The following is a 15534-nucleotide window of genomic DNA, read 5'->3' as shown; positions in this document are numbered from 1 at the left end:
TGATCAGAGTACTTATATGTTGAGTATATGTTTATTACAGTATGTTGAGTAGACAATGTTGATCAGAGTACTTATATGTTGAGTATATGTTCATTACAGTATGTTGAGTAGACAATGTTGATCAGAGTACCTATATGTTGAGTATATGTTCATTACAGTATGTTGAGTAGACAATGTTGATCAGAGTACTTATATGTTGAGTATATGTTTATCACAGTATGTTGAGTAGACAATGTTGATCAGAGTACTTATATGTTGAGTATATGTTTATTACAGTATGTTGAGTAGACAATGTTGATCAGAGTACTTATATGTTGAGTATATGTTCATTACAGTATGTTGAGTAGACAATGTTGATCAGAGTACCTATATGTTGAGTATATGTTCATTACAGTATGTTGAGAAGACAATGTTGATCAGAGTACCTATATGTTGAGTATATGTTCATTACAGTATGTTGAGTAGACAATGTTGATCAGAGTACCTATATGTTGAGTATATGTTTATTACAGTATGTTGAGTAGACAATGTTGATCAGAGTACCTATATGTTGAGTATATGTTTATTACAGTATGTTGAGTAGACAATGTTGATCAGAGTACCTATATGTTGAGTATATGTTTATTACAGTATGTTGAGTAGACAATGTTGATCAGAGTACTTATATGTTGAGTATATGTTTATTACAGTATGTTGAGTAGATAATGTTGATCAGAGTACCTATATGTTGAGTATATGTTTATTACAGTATGTTGAGTAGACAATGTTGATCAGAGTACCTATATGTTGAGTATATGTTTATTACAGTATGTTGAGAAGACAATGTTGATCAGAGTACCTATATGTTGAGTATGTTTATTACAGTATGTTGAGTAGACAATGTTGATCAGAGTACCTATATGTTGAGTATATGTTTATTACAGTATGTTGAGTAGACAATGTTGATCAGAGTACTTATATGTTGAGTATATGTTTATTACAGTATGTTGAGTAGATAATGTTGATCAGAGTACCTATATGTTGAGTATATGTTTATTACAGTATGTTGAGTAGACAATGTTGATCAGAGTATTTATATGTTGAGTATATGTTTATTACAGTATGTTGAGTAGACAATGTTGATCAGAGTACCTATATGTTGAGTATATGTTTATTACAGTATGTTGAGTAGACAATGTTGATCAGAGTACCTATATGTTGAGTATATGTTTATCACAGTATGTTGAGTAGACAATGTTGATCAGAGTACCTATATGTTGAGTATATGTTTATCACAGTATGTTGAGAAGACAATGTTGATCAGAGTACCTATATGTTGAGTATATGTTTATCACAGTATATGAGTAGACAATGTTCACCTAGCTATTGATTAGAGCAACAGAACAACTGTTGTCCGTGTCAACATTGCCATATAGTTTATTCTGTATTTAAATGTCAAAGTTTGATGACCTGAGGTGAGGAGGCACTTCTAAAAAGGATGTTTGGGCAGCTTTCATTACTGGAGGTATTTGACATAATTTTATTCAGCTGAAGATATGGTAATAAAATATCCAGGCATTCTTCGCTACCACTGCTACAACTTCCAACCACTGACTTGGTAACATGAACTATTCATGCTGCATCAATTCACACTACCATATTTACTCTATTAGATGCACATCTCCAAGAGAAGCGCACAAAACCAACAATAGCCTTGGCTGTATGCTTGATCATTAAAGTATTATGACATACTATTTTAACCATAAATACACCATTTATGTAACGTGTATGCGCTATTAATAGAGGTAGTTTTATAATTTGACGATACCATAGTTTAGACAAGAACACAAACATAGTTCTATTACAATATTTTTGCTGATTTGTTAGTTATGAACAAAGCCTTCCCTACGTTGTTGATGTTTCCACGAATACTGTGGAGTGTAGATTGAAATGTCTGCAGGCAAAAAAAATGATGCCCGTCTATCCTCCAGAAAATGACCTCATATTATCAGCATGCATCTTGGTGGGTGAATTTTACATGCAGAATAGTTTTGACAATTGCAATATATTATCATTCATACATCACAAAAAACAACAAAAAATGTTTCAACTTGTGTAGCTTCTTTGGCACAAAGTTTGAAATTTAATTGTTGAAAATAAATCATTGGAAGATAAAAAAAAATGAGTATCAACTTTAATATGAATTGTTACATAGTACACTATAAGTTTCATATTACCATATCTCTGACATACCACTACAAAGTACTGCCGAGTTGACAAAACACGACAACATATAGTAATATATATTACATCTGGAATGTCTAAATGCACTGTGACCAGGCAGGAAGCTGTGCATCATGGGAAATGTCTTGGTAACTCTACGCTTAAAATATTTAATTTTAGTTTTGTAGAGCGTAAGTATGTTGAAATTGCCAGCAAAAGTATGTAGCAAATGTTACTTTATGACTGTCATGTGTACTCTGCTTGTAAGTGTGAAGTTCAATGTACTCACAAATTAACTTTTGACACCAGATGCCCTAACAATTTTAAACAAGCAGCCTCTCGGCTGAGATAGCTCCGCTGTTAGCAAGGCACATTTCAATTAAAGAACTGAATATATCATGAGAAAATGAACAATATGTATAAGTATGTATAGCAATTGGACTTGCTGTTTTCAACAATAATTCAAAAATATCACTTTTTACCAAAAATGACATAAATATTCATCAAAATTAGATAATTGAAGATATCATCACAAAATGAACAAATCTGAGAGAGGACCACATGTAGTACCTATATACGTAATATCAAAGCAATCGGACTTGCGGTTTTTAACAAGAAGTCAAAAATATCATTTTTTACCAAAAATATTCACCAAAATTAGAGAATTAAGGATATCATCACAAAATGAACAAATCTAAGAAAGGTCCACATGTAGTACCTATATATGTAATATCAAAGCAATTGGGCTTTTGGTTTTTAACAAGAAGTAGAAAATATCACTTTTTACCAAAAATGACAAAAATATTCACCAAAATTAGAGAATTGAAGATATCATCACGAAATGAACAAATCTTAGAAAGGTCTACATGTAGTACCTATATATGTAATATCAAAGCAATCGGACTTGCGGTTTTAACAAGAAGTAGAAAATATCACTTTTTACCAAAAATGACAAAAATATTCACCAAAATTAGAGAATTGAAGATATCATCACGAAATAAACAAATCTGAGAGAGGTCCACATGTAGTACCTATATATGTAGTATCAAAGCAATTGGACTTGCGGTTTTTAACAAGAAGTCGAAAATATCACTTTTCACCAAAAAATGACAAAAATATTCACCAAAATTAGAGAATTAAAGATATCATTACAAAATGAACAAATCTGAGAGAGGTCCACATGTAGTACCTATATATGTAATATCAAAGCAATTGCACTTGCGGTTTTTAACAAGAAGTCGAAAATATCAGTTTTTACCAAAAATGACAAAAATATTCACCAAAATTAGAGAATTGAAGATATCATCACGAAATGAACAAATCTGAGAGAGGTCCACATGTAGTACCTATATATGTAGTATCAAAGCAATTGGACTTGTGGTTTTTAACAAGAAGTCGAAAATATCAGTTTTTACCAAAAATGACAAAAATATTCACCAAAATTAAAGAATTAAAGATATCATTACAAAATTAACAAATCTGAGAGAGGTCCACATGTAGTACCTATAGATGTAATATCAAAGCAATTGCACTTGCGGTTTTTAACAAGAAGTCGAAAATATAGTTTTTACCAAAAATGACAAAAATATTCACCAAAATTAGAGAATTAAAGATATCAACATGAAATGAACAAACCTAAGAGAGGTCTACCCAAGGTACATATACACCAAGTATCAAAGCATTTAGGCTTGTAGTTTTCAAGAAGAAGTCGAAAAAGTAAAACATTGACACGAACGACGGAGACGGACGACGACGACGACGGATGACGACGGACAATATGATAAGCTCCGCTCGACAAAGTCGACAGCGGAGCTAAAAAATTGAGAAAGGTCCACATGTAGCATCTATATATATGCAATATCAAAGCAATTGGACTTTTGGTTTTTAACAAGAAGTCGAAAATATCACTTTTTACTAAAAATTACAAAAATATTCACCAAAATTAGAGAATTGAAGATATCATCATGAAATGAACAAATCTAAGAGAGGTCTACCCCAGGTACATACACACCAAGTATAAAAGCATTCAGGCTTGTAGTTTTCAAGAAGAAGTCGAAAAAGTAAAACATTGACACAGACGACGAGGGACGCCGAAGGACAATCACTCGACAAAGTCGACAGCAGAGTATTCCCTGCGACTATTGACAATCTAAAGACAGAAACATGGGGTACCTGAATTAATGTTTGAATTGTTACCAAATTTTTATTCAAAATGGCCACCAAAGTAGGGCATTTATTGTTTCCATGGAAACAAGCTCTGGTTCTCCCTAATTTCATGTCCATTCAGTTATATAACATTTCGCAAAATATCAAATAAAAGCAGTCAGCCCTCTTCATATTGTGCTGTTTGTCACAAATACCACCAAACCACCTTTGATAATTTAGCAGGAACTAAATCTACCAAATCATGGATACCCTAGAGTGACCCAAATCCCATTCACTGTGAATCACGCGACCAATACATGTGGTACGTGTGCTTCTAGAATATGCACTATTGAACTGTATGTTGAGCGATCACTTGAATGGTTTTACAGATAATCCAGGGGTTGAAAAATACAAGTCATATGTCAGTGGGAATTCACATTCACTCAAGTGACTACTGATCCAATCAAATGTAAGAAGTAACAAAGTTTGAGACAGAACTTCAGAATTAGGTTTATCGTAAAGACGAGTTGTATACTGTTCATTTCATGAATGCATGAATTTGTTTTATCTTCATGCTTCATTCAAATCTAAAGAAGATGCTTTCATTGGACACAGAAATCATTTTGTAATGGCCATTACCCATGAGTCTTTGCAGGCTACCTTCAATCACTGTCCAATTCAGTGGCATAAACGCTAAAAATAAATGCCATGAAATCAGTTTAAAACAATTAACATTACAACGATTCAACCGCTGAAATAATTTTAAAAGAGTGAGAGTACAAATAGTACCACTATCGTTTGGCACAGGAAACGTATCCATGTTAGGAGATGCAAGGATACATCAAAGAAGCGGTGACGTTAAGGACTCAACTTACTGACCACAGTAGAATTCTATTTGATCGGTATTGATACATTAACGCTTGTGATTAGCAAATTTGTTTTCAACCATCATTTGAAATTTATAAAACATTTATAAATATTTAATATAAATTTATTTAATACAATTTAATCATGCCTTCATGAAATGCACCGTATGTTCTGAAAACTAAAAATAAAACTTGTTTCCAGCAAAGTATGCCTGCTGTGTTTGAAAACAATGAAATCTTCATCTGTTTACATGGACAGTCTATTTCTGCAAATACCAGTCAGAAATATGATCTGTGTGTTTAATAAGACTGACAGATTTCAATTTCTATTACAGTAATTCATTGATACACCTCTAGAGTCAAGATACTTAAAAAAAAGGAGATATCAGATGGTGTATATGAACTAGTGACCATATTTGTACTATTAGTGGCATGCACTTAATATGTAAATGATGGTGCGGCTATGGTTAAAATAAGTCATATTTTAATAATTCAGTATACAATACATTTTACTGTTGATTTACATGCGGTTCTATTAGAGACTCACTTCTAATAGAGCGAATACGATCAAATCAATCCTGTTTTTGGTGCCGAGGTATTTAGGCATACGCCCTATTTCAGAACAGAATGTTGAATTTGATTCAATATACTTGTCATTAATTCATCATCAAATTGAATCAAAATGAGGTCTATGAAAAACAAATACACATGTACAGGAATGTGACAGGTAAAATACCTATGACATAATGCCTACGAAGAAGTATACAGGCAAGGTTTGATGAAATACCTATCTCGAGGCAACCAGAAATTTGAAAAAACAAACAAAACGCAACTACACCTCTGTAAGGCATAAAATGAGTTATGTATATTTAATGATGTGCCTATTGTTATGTAAATTGCATGTATAGATGGATCACGCCCATATCAGGACAAAAGAATAGTAGGAATTAGGAGTTGACTTTGCAACGGACTCACATGTACCACGGCACATACACACTGAGTTTAAAGGATTCAGGACTAGGTTCTAAACTACTAGTCCTTTGACTTCCTAACAATTGGCAGTTTTCACAGCTTTAAGCCTCCCCCAGACCAATTTTCCCCATTGGTTGTTTCTCAACAGAGACAATCAATGTAACACAAAAGCAATGATTTCTAAAGGATGTATACCATAGAGGTTTATGTGATTGTAGAGGTCGTGTATTGAAATAACAATAACGCTCGACAGGGACACTAGTGTATACAATGTATTGTCTCGTTGCGCTCAACGCATTCAACAGAATAAAAGTCATTGTACGTTTTTTTTTCTCCATCCACTCCCACCAAGCTAACATTATATATTACGTACCACTGTATGCATCTTAGTCTAGCCCGCTCGCTTTCGCCATCAGAAATATCTTGGAAGTGAGAGAAAATCGGAAAAGGGGAGAATTTGAAAAGTTCAATAATACAAAATCATATGGAACACAAAACATGGAAGAATATAATCCTTTTTTTTTTTGATGGGCGGGGATGCCTTCAACACCATGAAATGGACATTTTTTTTTTAAATGTTATGACAAAAGTAATGATCAATAACTACATGCATTGACGATCACGAAACAATAAACTTTAATTTAGTACACTCATAGCACATTTTATTATTAGCATATGTAAATTTAAACTCAATCACATTTATTTGAGGAATTCACCCTGCTGCAAGTACCCCACCCAGTCACACAAACTCCTGATTCATCTTCCTCAGAACAGCCTCTGAAAAATTATTAATTAAGTCTGTTTTACAAAACAGCTACATGTATGCTGACAAGACAAGTTTTACAATTACACAGAATATTGTAAACTAACTTAACACCTTGCCGGACTGCCTGTCATTTAGGTAATTATTAACAGCTGACTAGCTCCCTCACTACCATGTAATGACTTGATTGACCAAACCGAAAAGTCAAAGACAATTATTTACCGACTTATTTCCACTTCACATTCTAATTGACGTCAATAGGTTTCTTCATGCGAATCCCTCATTTACGAAATTTTGTCAACCATTTTAGCGTGGATTCAACATTACATGAGAAGAATAGAATGAATGCTTCTCCATCTTATGATGTGTCTTTTCCATTTAATCACAATAAAACAACATTTCAAACGTTACTACGTTCGAAAATAGATGACAGACAGAGATACGATTCAAGTGTCATGTAGATACAAAAGTGTGTTGTTTTTTTCTCTGTGTCATAACTCAGTAATCTCTCACTGCATCCTAAATGTTACATATAAGCTGTTGAGATTTGTGAAACCAATCAGATTGGACATTACTGAAACAAACTATATCATTCTGCACACACAGTTTATAACACAGATTTTAATTGGACGTTAGTCAACTACATAATTTCTACATGTATGGGAAACATAGTCGCGATACAAGGAAAAAAACAAATAAACTTACATCAGCTTTTAATCAAACGTTGATGGGACTGTAACATTTATTGAAGTTGTAACAAATCACAACACAAAATTGACATTAATATCACGTTTTTTATCATTGTGAGTTGTTGTAACCAATAGTTACATAAAGAATCTGGAAGTGTTAAAGCTGAAACTATTTCACTGATATACTGTAAACAAAATAATTGAGAGTGGTTTATAGTACAATGAAAGAACTGTACTTATACACATGTACATGGGTATCTGGGACTTGGTTGACCCAGAGGTCAATGAATCTAGTTGCTAGAGCTGCGAATAGTAATGATCACTTAAGATCTATTTTGTGGCGTATGGGACGAGAAGTAAAAGTAGACTTACCATTCAAATAGTACCGGTAATGATCACTTATAATCTATTTTGTGGCGTATGGGACGGGAAGTAAAAGTAGACTTACCATTCGAATATAACCCGAAATGATCATTTAGAATCTATTTTGTGGCATGTGAAACGGGAAGTAAATGTAGACTTACCATTCGCTATCAGTTGCTTAATCAGATCCTTGGCGCCATCTTTGACTGCTTGAAGCATTAGAGGTAGATGTTGGCTATCTTTTGAATCTAACGGTAACGTTATCTCCATAGACGACATAACTGTTTTAGGATTCTCCAAGTGTATCCATTTCCATGTAAATCTGTCATGTGTTTCCTGGTACGGAGTCTGAGGACGGATTCCATACGGCATCGGCATAGACGCTCGTACATTTTTAACATTGTTCATCCTGTTCTGCATTCGTAGCCGTATTGTCCTGTAATATTTTTGCATCTGAAGCAGGACCAAGTTGAGACTGTCCCGCAGCTCCGCACATTCTTGATCCACACTGAGTTTCGTAAGAAAATCCTGAATGAAGGCCACTGCCTTCTGGAAATCTAGAAAAATAAAACAGAATTATTCCTGTAAATCCATGCTGTATATGTAAACAAAACGAAAGCCAATTAAATATTGGTGAATTCTATATAGATTTTTAAACCAAAAAAAATTTTAAAGATTCACAGTAATATTTTATGTCTTTTTGCAATCCTGAAATGTTGATGCCAACAGCAACGTCAACGACCACAAGAACAGACGCCTTTCTCTTCTATATCTACCTACCTTGATGTACATTACAGACAAAATAAACATCCGCATTTTTTTTCACGGGCATTATCTACTAGTGTTATCATCCATAAAGTTGTTTTTTTGTCTACTTCTTTTTTTCAAATTTTAGTTGTTTCAAACAAAGAAAATATCAAAATCAGCACTAAAAAGAATTAACCGTTAGACAGTAAAATAAATACCAAGAATTGCAAAAGTAAATCATTGTAATTTAATTGCAGAGGTATACCGTTATAAATAAAATGTCATGGTATATAAATTTTTATGGTAAAAACCAACATTTATTAAAACAGTACATAGAAAGATCTATCCGATAGTAAACCCTTAACATCTTTCTTTTCTCTTCAAAAATGGAACTGACATGGCCTTGTGTACATAAAAGATAATAGAGTTAGATAAACAATTTTATTTTTACTTCAGTTGCCAAATGGCGAGCATTTGTCATTCACAAAAGTTTATTAGTTTACAGTACTGATATGTTGAATAAAGCAGTCAATTACGAAGTTTGCACCACAGTACATGTAATTATAAGATAATGTTGTTTTGTATACCACTTATTCAAACACTATCGAGCAAAATTTGAGATGTGATAAAATATTTTGTGAAACTTTTTACCTTTTTCTACAAGAATTCACTATCGTTTTTATACAGCTGTGTACCAACCTCAAAAGCCTCTACTAAGTGTTACCTAGAACCCATACTCTTTTCTAGACAATCAAAATATGAAAATGGATACCAAGCACTGCATGTAATACATTTTGTAGATGTATATCTGAGCAGTGGGTTTGTTTACGGTATACATATCAATGTGTCCGTTTTAATGTGTTTCTGTAAAATACTATATTTTTGCTGGAATTAAATTTTGCAGAAAGGACATTTATGTTGTTTTGTATGAAGTTTATGTTCACTGACATTTGATGAGTTGAATGTAAAATATAGGAAAAGGGGTATTTTCACTTGATTTTATTTTTAAGTTTTTATTTTTATTTCAAACAGGGTGAAAGAAGCCTGAAGTGGACCAGACAAAAAGGAAACTTTAATATGATAAATAGCTTATTAATATGCAAATATATATCAAAATATAATTATGTATAAAATTTCATTTAGATTTGCCCTATAAAACTAACAATTGAATACGCAGATATTTTGATAATCTGAAGAACCCCAGCACCACTAAATCAGAATTCCACAAGTAGCAACACACACTGGACTCTTGTGACATCACAAAAATGTTAACTCACAAAAATTAAATAGTGTAATAGTTACCATGGTAATGACATCTCTCATATCTAAAAACATGTGTCATAACATAGGGTGAAAAAAATCATAAAGCATGATTGACTTGGTATCTTTTTTTTTTGTTTTTATAATCTGGATTTTAAAAATACCAATGACAGATTGAAAATGATGCAATTTCATTTCATATATATTCATTTAAAGCTACCTTAACTATGGCCACTGTTTTAATTTAAAAATCAAATTCTGTCGTCAATTTAATAATCTAATTACCAGAATTACATGTTCAGTAATTTAAAGCTTAATTTAAAAAAAAAACAAGATTGCCCTTAAACACCAATTTTGGCACGGTTCAATGGAATTGCTTGATAGAATGAAACATATGATTTTTAGACAATATATTTTTAAGCTAAATAATTAAGGTCAGAGCAAAACTATACAACAATTGAAAAAGCAATCCATGAATAAAAGGTAATGTGATTATCATGAATGGAGCAAAGGTTTGAAGGAATCAACCATTATTTTCTGAGGGGTACAGGTACAAAGAAGGAACAGACAAAAACAAATTTGAAAATCAATTAGATTAATTTATTCCATGGTCAAAAAAAAAATTAAAAAAGAGACAATGAAAAAACAATGACTGTACATGATTAACTGGGACATGATAGAACACGATTTCTTCCCCTCTTAAGTGAATGGTTCATTCCAGCTCAGGGTATTTAGAATAATATTTTTGTCCTGAGCAACAGCAGTAGTACTGTAAGTAATGGAACAAGGAAAACGAAAGCTACCTATCAAGTACTTTTTGTATGAATATCCACAATATAATATACATTAAGCCAAAAAAGTGAAGTTTTCAATCAGTTATTTACTGGAATCTGTAAGAATAAAATGTGTTTGATAGGAAAATGTCCCCTACAGATATACATACAAGAATAGTACAGAGTAAATTGCATCTTCACTCGCACATTCTTAGTATATACTAAATGTACTTTGGAATAATTACCCCCCCCCCCTCTCTCTCTCTCTCTCTCCCTCTCCCTCTCCCAGGTGCTCTTTCATTTAAATGAAGCAAGTGAAAGTTGGTCATGACCTTGCGTTCTTTATTATAGAATAGCAAAGACAGATACAAGAGTGACTCACATCAGCAACAGAACAGACATGACAGATATCATCCTAATACATGTATTACAAACATGTTGGTCTCAGAGCAAAGCTATGACGTACACATAACCATGCCTGGAGGGTATAATTATCGTACAGTAAGCTCTCGGGTAAGACAAAAATCAGCTGCATTTTTTTTTGATTATCTGTGTAACAACAATAAACAGACCCAGAGATGTCTATTACAGGTAGTGTGTGCTACATACATGCATTTGAGATATAGCTCCAATAAAGTGACTGAAAATTAAGAATTCTGTAATTGATTAGAGCAATATGGTACATGTAGATGTATAGTGTAATACTAAATACAGAAACTGTAACGAGTCCCAAAATGCAAATTCATGTATTCATTATTAATATTCTAAATATTTAATCATACAGTATGGTCAGCAATCTGATATACATAGTATAGTGAAGAGAATTTCAACCCCCCAAAAAAACATTTAACTGTATCAGAGTACTGAGTGCAACAAAATTTTGATATTGGAAATCATGTTTTTTCTGCTGCAATTTAGCCGAGAATCTTGTTCCGCACTAATATCAATAATTTTTAGTTTATACTTCTTTCTGAAGCAACAACACATCAGAAATTGCTCACAATGTACGAGAGAAATCAATTCTGTATAATCCCACGAGATGGCTGTTATATAACATGAAAAAAAGTTAGCGCAACTAAACAACTGGTTTTAAATAATTTCTAGTTGGTGAAAGCTGCCTGTGATAAAAGATAAGATACTGCATGTGTATTAGACCCTATCATTATTTCACAATTAGAGTTGATACACTACATATGTTACTTTAAAGAAGATTAAATGTACATGGTCAAATCATTCCAAATCTATCATATAAGATTAATCCTTTTTATCCAGGGATTACCCAACCTCCTGTTGTTTAGGCAAGTTTTCTGTATATTGTAGATTAGCCATAATAGTGAGTGCATAGTAAGCTGTCAGCTGTTTTAATAATTTATTGCCACTTGAGCAGTAAATCACAGCCACTGACAGATAGCAGCAAATAGCATTGATGTTGACAAGGGCAGATAAATAGGTGCAGGCATCCCACTACTTAGATTTAGGGATGGGTGACGACAATTCTCAATACAGAGATACATACTTGTCACCTATTGGGCAAGATCTATAGTTGCCTACATCGATACACTAACGATATGTCAGTGAATAGTATTTAGAACATTCAGGGTTATTTACAGAGGGGAATGCTTTAATACACAATGAGTTGTCAGGATCTTTGCTTCATGGACATAGTCTTAAGATAGAGATGCAGTTTACCTGACAGGTATTTTATTTAGTTAATTAGGAAACCAAGATGACCTCCCTTGTCCACAAAACTATATATTTTCAGAAAGCTTATTGTATGAATTTTAAAAATTTTTTAGTATTTTTTTTTTATGGACACTGTAGTTTGCAATATGCACAAAAATGTGCTTTTTTGGTCAAAAGTGATTTTAAAAAAATTAGCTCCTAAACCATGCTTCTGTTTCCTGTCAAAATTGGTTTATGGGTCATCTGTTTACTATGAAGAAATCTCAGTCTTGAAAACTGTCAACCAGTTGTCAATTTTGCAGGGCAGCAGCCCAAATTTCACTACTTCAAGTTTATGCATAAATTAACACCCAGGCTAGTTGTCGATTGTTGTAACACTGTTCAACCAAAAACAATGTCCCGACAACGTTTTGAAGATAAACACATTGTCAATCATTTGTGAAAATTTCAAAACAAAAGGTCAAAGCGTCTAGGAGCTATTTTTTTTTTAAAGTTCTGGGATGTGCACTAAAAAGAAGCTGAGATAATTGCTAATTTGCAAAACAATTCACTCAGTAAGAAGTTTGCTAATGCTCATAATTAAAATGGCTGTATCAGTTCCAAATTTAAATGTATTATCGTTTTGTTAAAAGTTAAATATAGTGCATAATATGGAGATCCCGTCATTTCTTTTTTTCACCATGTTTCTTTTTTATTGTTTATGTAAAGCCTTGCTAAATCTTGCTAAGCATTCAAATAGGAGAATGTTTGCACCTGTTATCTATATTTTAAAATCGCTTTTTGAGTATGTTCCACGATTTACAATTCTACAAAATTTTAACAGTCTATAGCCAAGAAAAAAATTCACTCCCAAGTGCCCACAAACATGCATCTCTACCTTAACATGACAACAAATAGTATTATTCAACATCACTGAAGGGACTTAATTACTATCAAGAAAGATCTTTTCCGTGTTTTTAAAATCAGGAGTCCGTACATGAAAAATCTTACAAGTTATACATGAAAGCAAGTGTAAATCTTCAGGTGACTGTGACTACTCCACATTTTTTGGTGATTTTGTAGACTATAATGTGTCTGTAATAGTGGACGTTATAAATATATTGTATCTAGTCAAATTGGAGGTATTAAAATAATATGATTATATTTAGGTCAGCTTGTCAAACTGCAAAATGTGGACCTTCATTCACTGGATCGAGAATCATTGTCATAGCAATGGGTTTGCTAAAAATGGTTAATGTGATAATAAAGTATTGGATTGTTTACAACTTAAATTGAATTAGAAACTTCGCCATATCGGATTCTAAACCGCGGAGTGAAAGGGGAAAACAGCGAAAAACTTCCGGGAATGAACCAAACCAAAGTCGTGTTTATTCGCGTTTCTGTCATCGCAAATATATTTCAACTGAAACACAAACTATCTCAATGTTGATATGTTCATCACGCTTGTTGTTGATATTTTTTTGTAATAATAACAGACTTCGAAATGACATGTCTCGCGACTATAGTAACAGCACAGCGTCCTTGCGTGTCATACAGTGGCAACAACAAACATGGCGGCCTAAAACCTGTGAACACTCTGAACACGGGAGATTTTTCTCACCTTTGCGTTTGATCGCCATGTTTTTCCGATTGGGATAACACATAAGGTCCGACGTCACGTTCTCACTGAGCAACTACATATTTTCCACGACAGCTACATTTTCCATTAGGCAATCAGAAAGTTAGAGAATTTCTACACACCGTCAAGATCGCAGTACTCGCAAGTGGGGTCAGTTGGTAAACCTCATGAATAAACATCAGTGGTTGCTACCCATGATGCACTGCGTATATCAATACTCGATTTTTGCTGCCTATGAACTCCATTTTTTCGTATGTGCGATAATTATAATATTTGCATATTTGTACACGTATATAAATATATATCTGCATTTATGCATATTATCTGAATTTAATATTTAAATATTTCTTTAATTTTTCTTCGAGGCACCACGCCCACTTCCATCTCTCTTTTTATTTAATATAACACTCATATTAAAGGATCGACTTTCCAATTACATAAATATGAATTAATGAAACTGAGTTGATTCGAATTATGCATACATAATTCTACTCGGTGACACTGAAAATTATTTGCCTTATATTCAGTTCGTCTTCGCATTATTTTGCTTGTCGCCACTGGGGGCGTCTGCCAACTTCAACAAAGTACCAGAGTCCAGTATTCAGGAGACTAGATGAGAACATGCAGTACAAACAACAACAGTTTCGGAAAACTTCGAACCTAGATAGATGAACCAGAATTTTTTTATTCCCATTAATCTATTGTTCACTGGGTCATTTTTTCTAATATTTCTGAATGACTTATTGTGGCAATAATTAAACTCAACGCATGCATCGTAAACGTGTAAACAACACGGCTCCGCTCAAGTCTGAAGATTGCGGAGTGTGTAAAATTTTAACTATTGTCACAATAAGTCACTCAGAAATATTCGAAAAAATGACCCAGTGAGATTAAGTTTTTCATTACCGCTCTTGAACCATGAACTTCGGAAAATTTACAGTGGCAATAGTTACTCTGAAATTCAAAATTTTGCTCGAAAGATACAAGAGAAAATTTACATGTTGTTACGAATTGTTTTTCTCAATGAAAACTGACGTCATAGCAGAAAGCCATACTATTGTATGCTGTGTGTGCTTTGAATTGGTCATTTCCATAACAATCCTAAAAGTATATTTACTCCGTACTACGAGGCGCGGAATGTAAATTTATTATTTTGTGTATACTAGAAGAAAACGTACTAATAATTCAAAATTACGTACGTATTGGAGGCCGTGGCGTGTGTGTTTTAAAATGATGTGTGCATTTAAAAAAAAAACGGCGTGACTGTGCGTTTTAATGGTATGTGCTTTAAAAAATCACGTGTGTATATTAAATGGTGTGGGTGTTTTAAAAAATGTGTGTTTTAAAAATGACGTGTGTGTTTTTAAAAATGGCGTGTGTTTAAAAATGACGTGTGTGTTTAAAAACGACGTGTGTGTTTTTAAAATGGCGTGTGTTTAAAAACGATGTGTGT

General features: G+C 33.1%; 1 protein-coding gene across 2 annotated transcripts in view; it reads right to left on the bottom strand.

The window, feature by feature from the left end:
• Window positions 1–14232, bottom strand: part of LOC100367361 (uncharacterized) — a 58837-nt gene extending 44605 nt beyond the window's left edge. For both annotated transcript variants that reach the window (XM_006815748.3, XM_085491736.1), the window contains exons 1-2: window positions 14064–14232; window positions 8162–8557 (exon numbers count right to left, since the gene is read on the bottom strand). In XM_006815748.3, coding sequence (XP_006815811.3) covers window positions 8162–8557; window positions 14064–14106 — 439 coding nt within the window. In that variant the 5' untranslated portion in view covers window positions 14107–14232. The remainder of the gene's footprint in view (window positions 1–8161; window positions 8558–14063) is intronic.
• Window positions 14233–15534: the final 1302 nt, after the last annotated feature.

Source organism: Saccoglossus kowalevskii, chromosome 16 (genome assembly GCF_978046115.1).
Source record: "Saccoglossus kowalevskii chromosome 16, keSacKowa6.1, whole genome shotgun sequence".
NCBI lineage: Eukaryota > Metazoa > Hemichordata > Enteropneusta > Harrimaniidae > Saccoglossus > Saccoglossus kowalevskii.
This window is presented reverse-complemented; position numbering and strand designations above follow the sequence as displayed.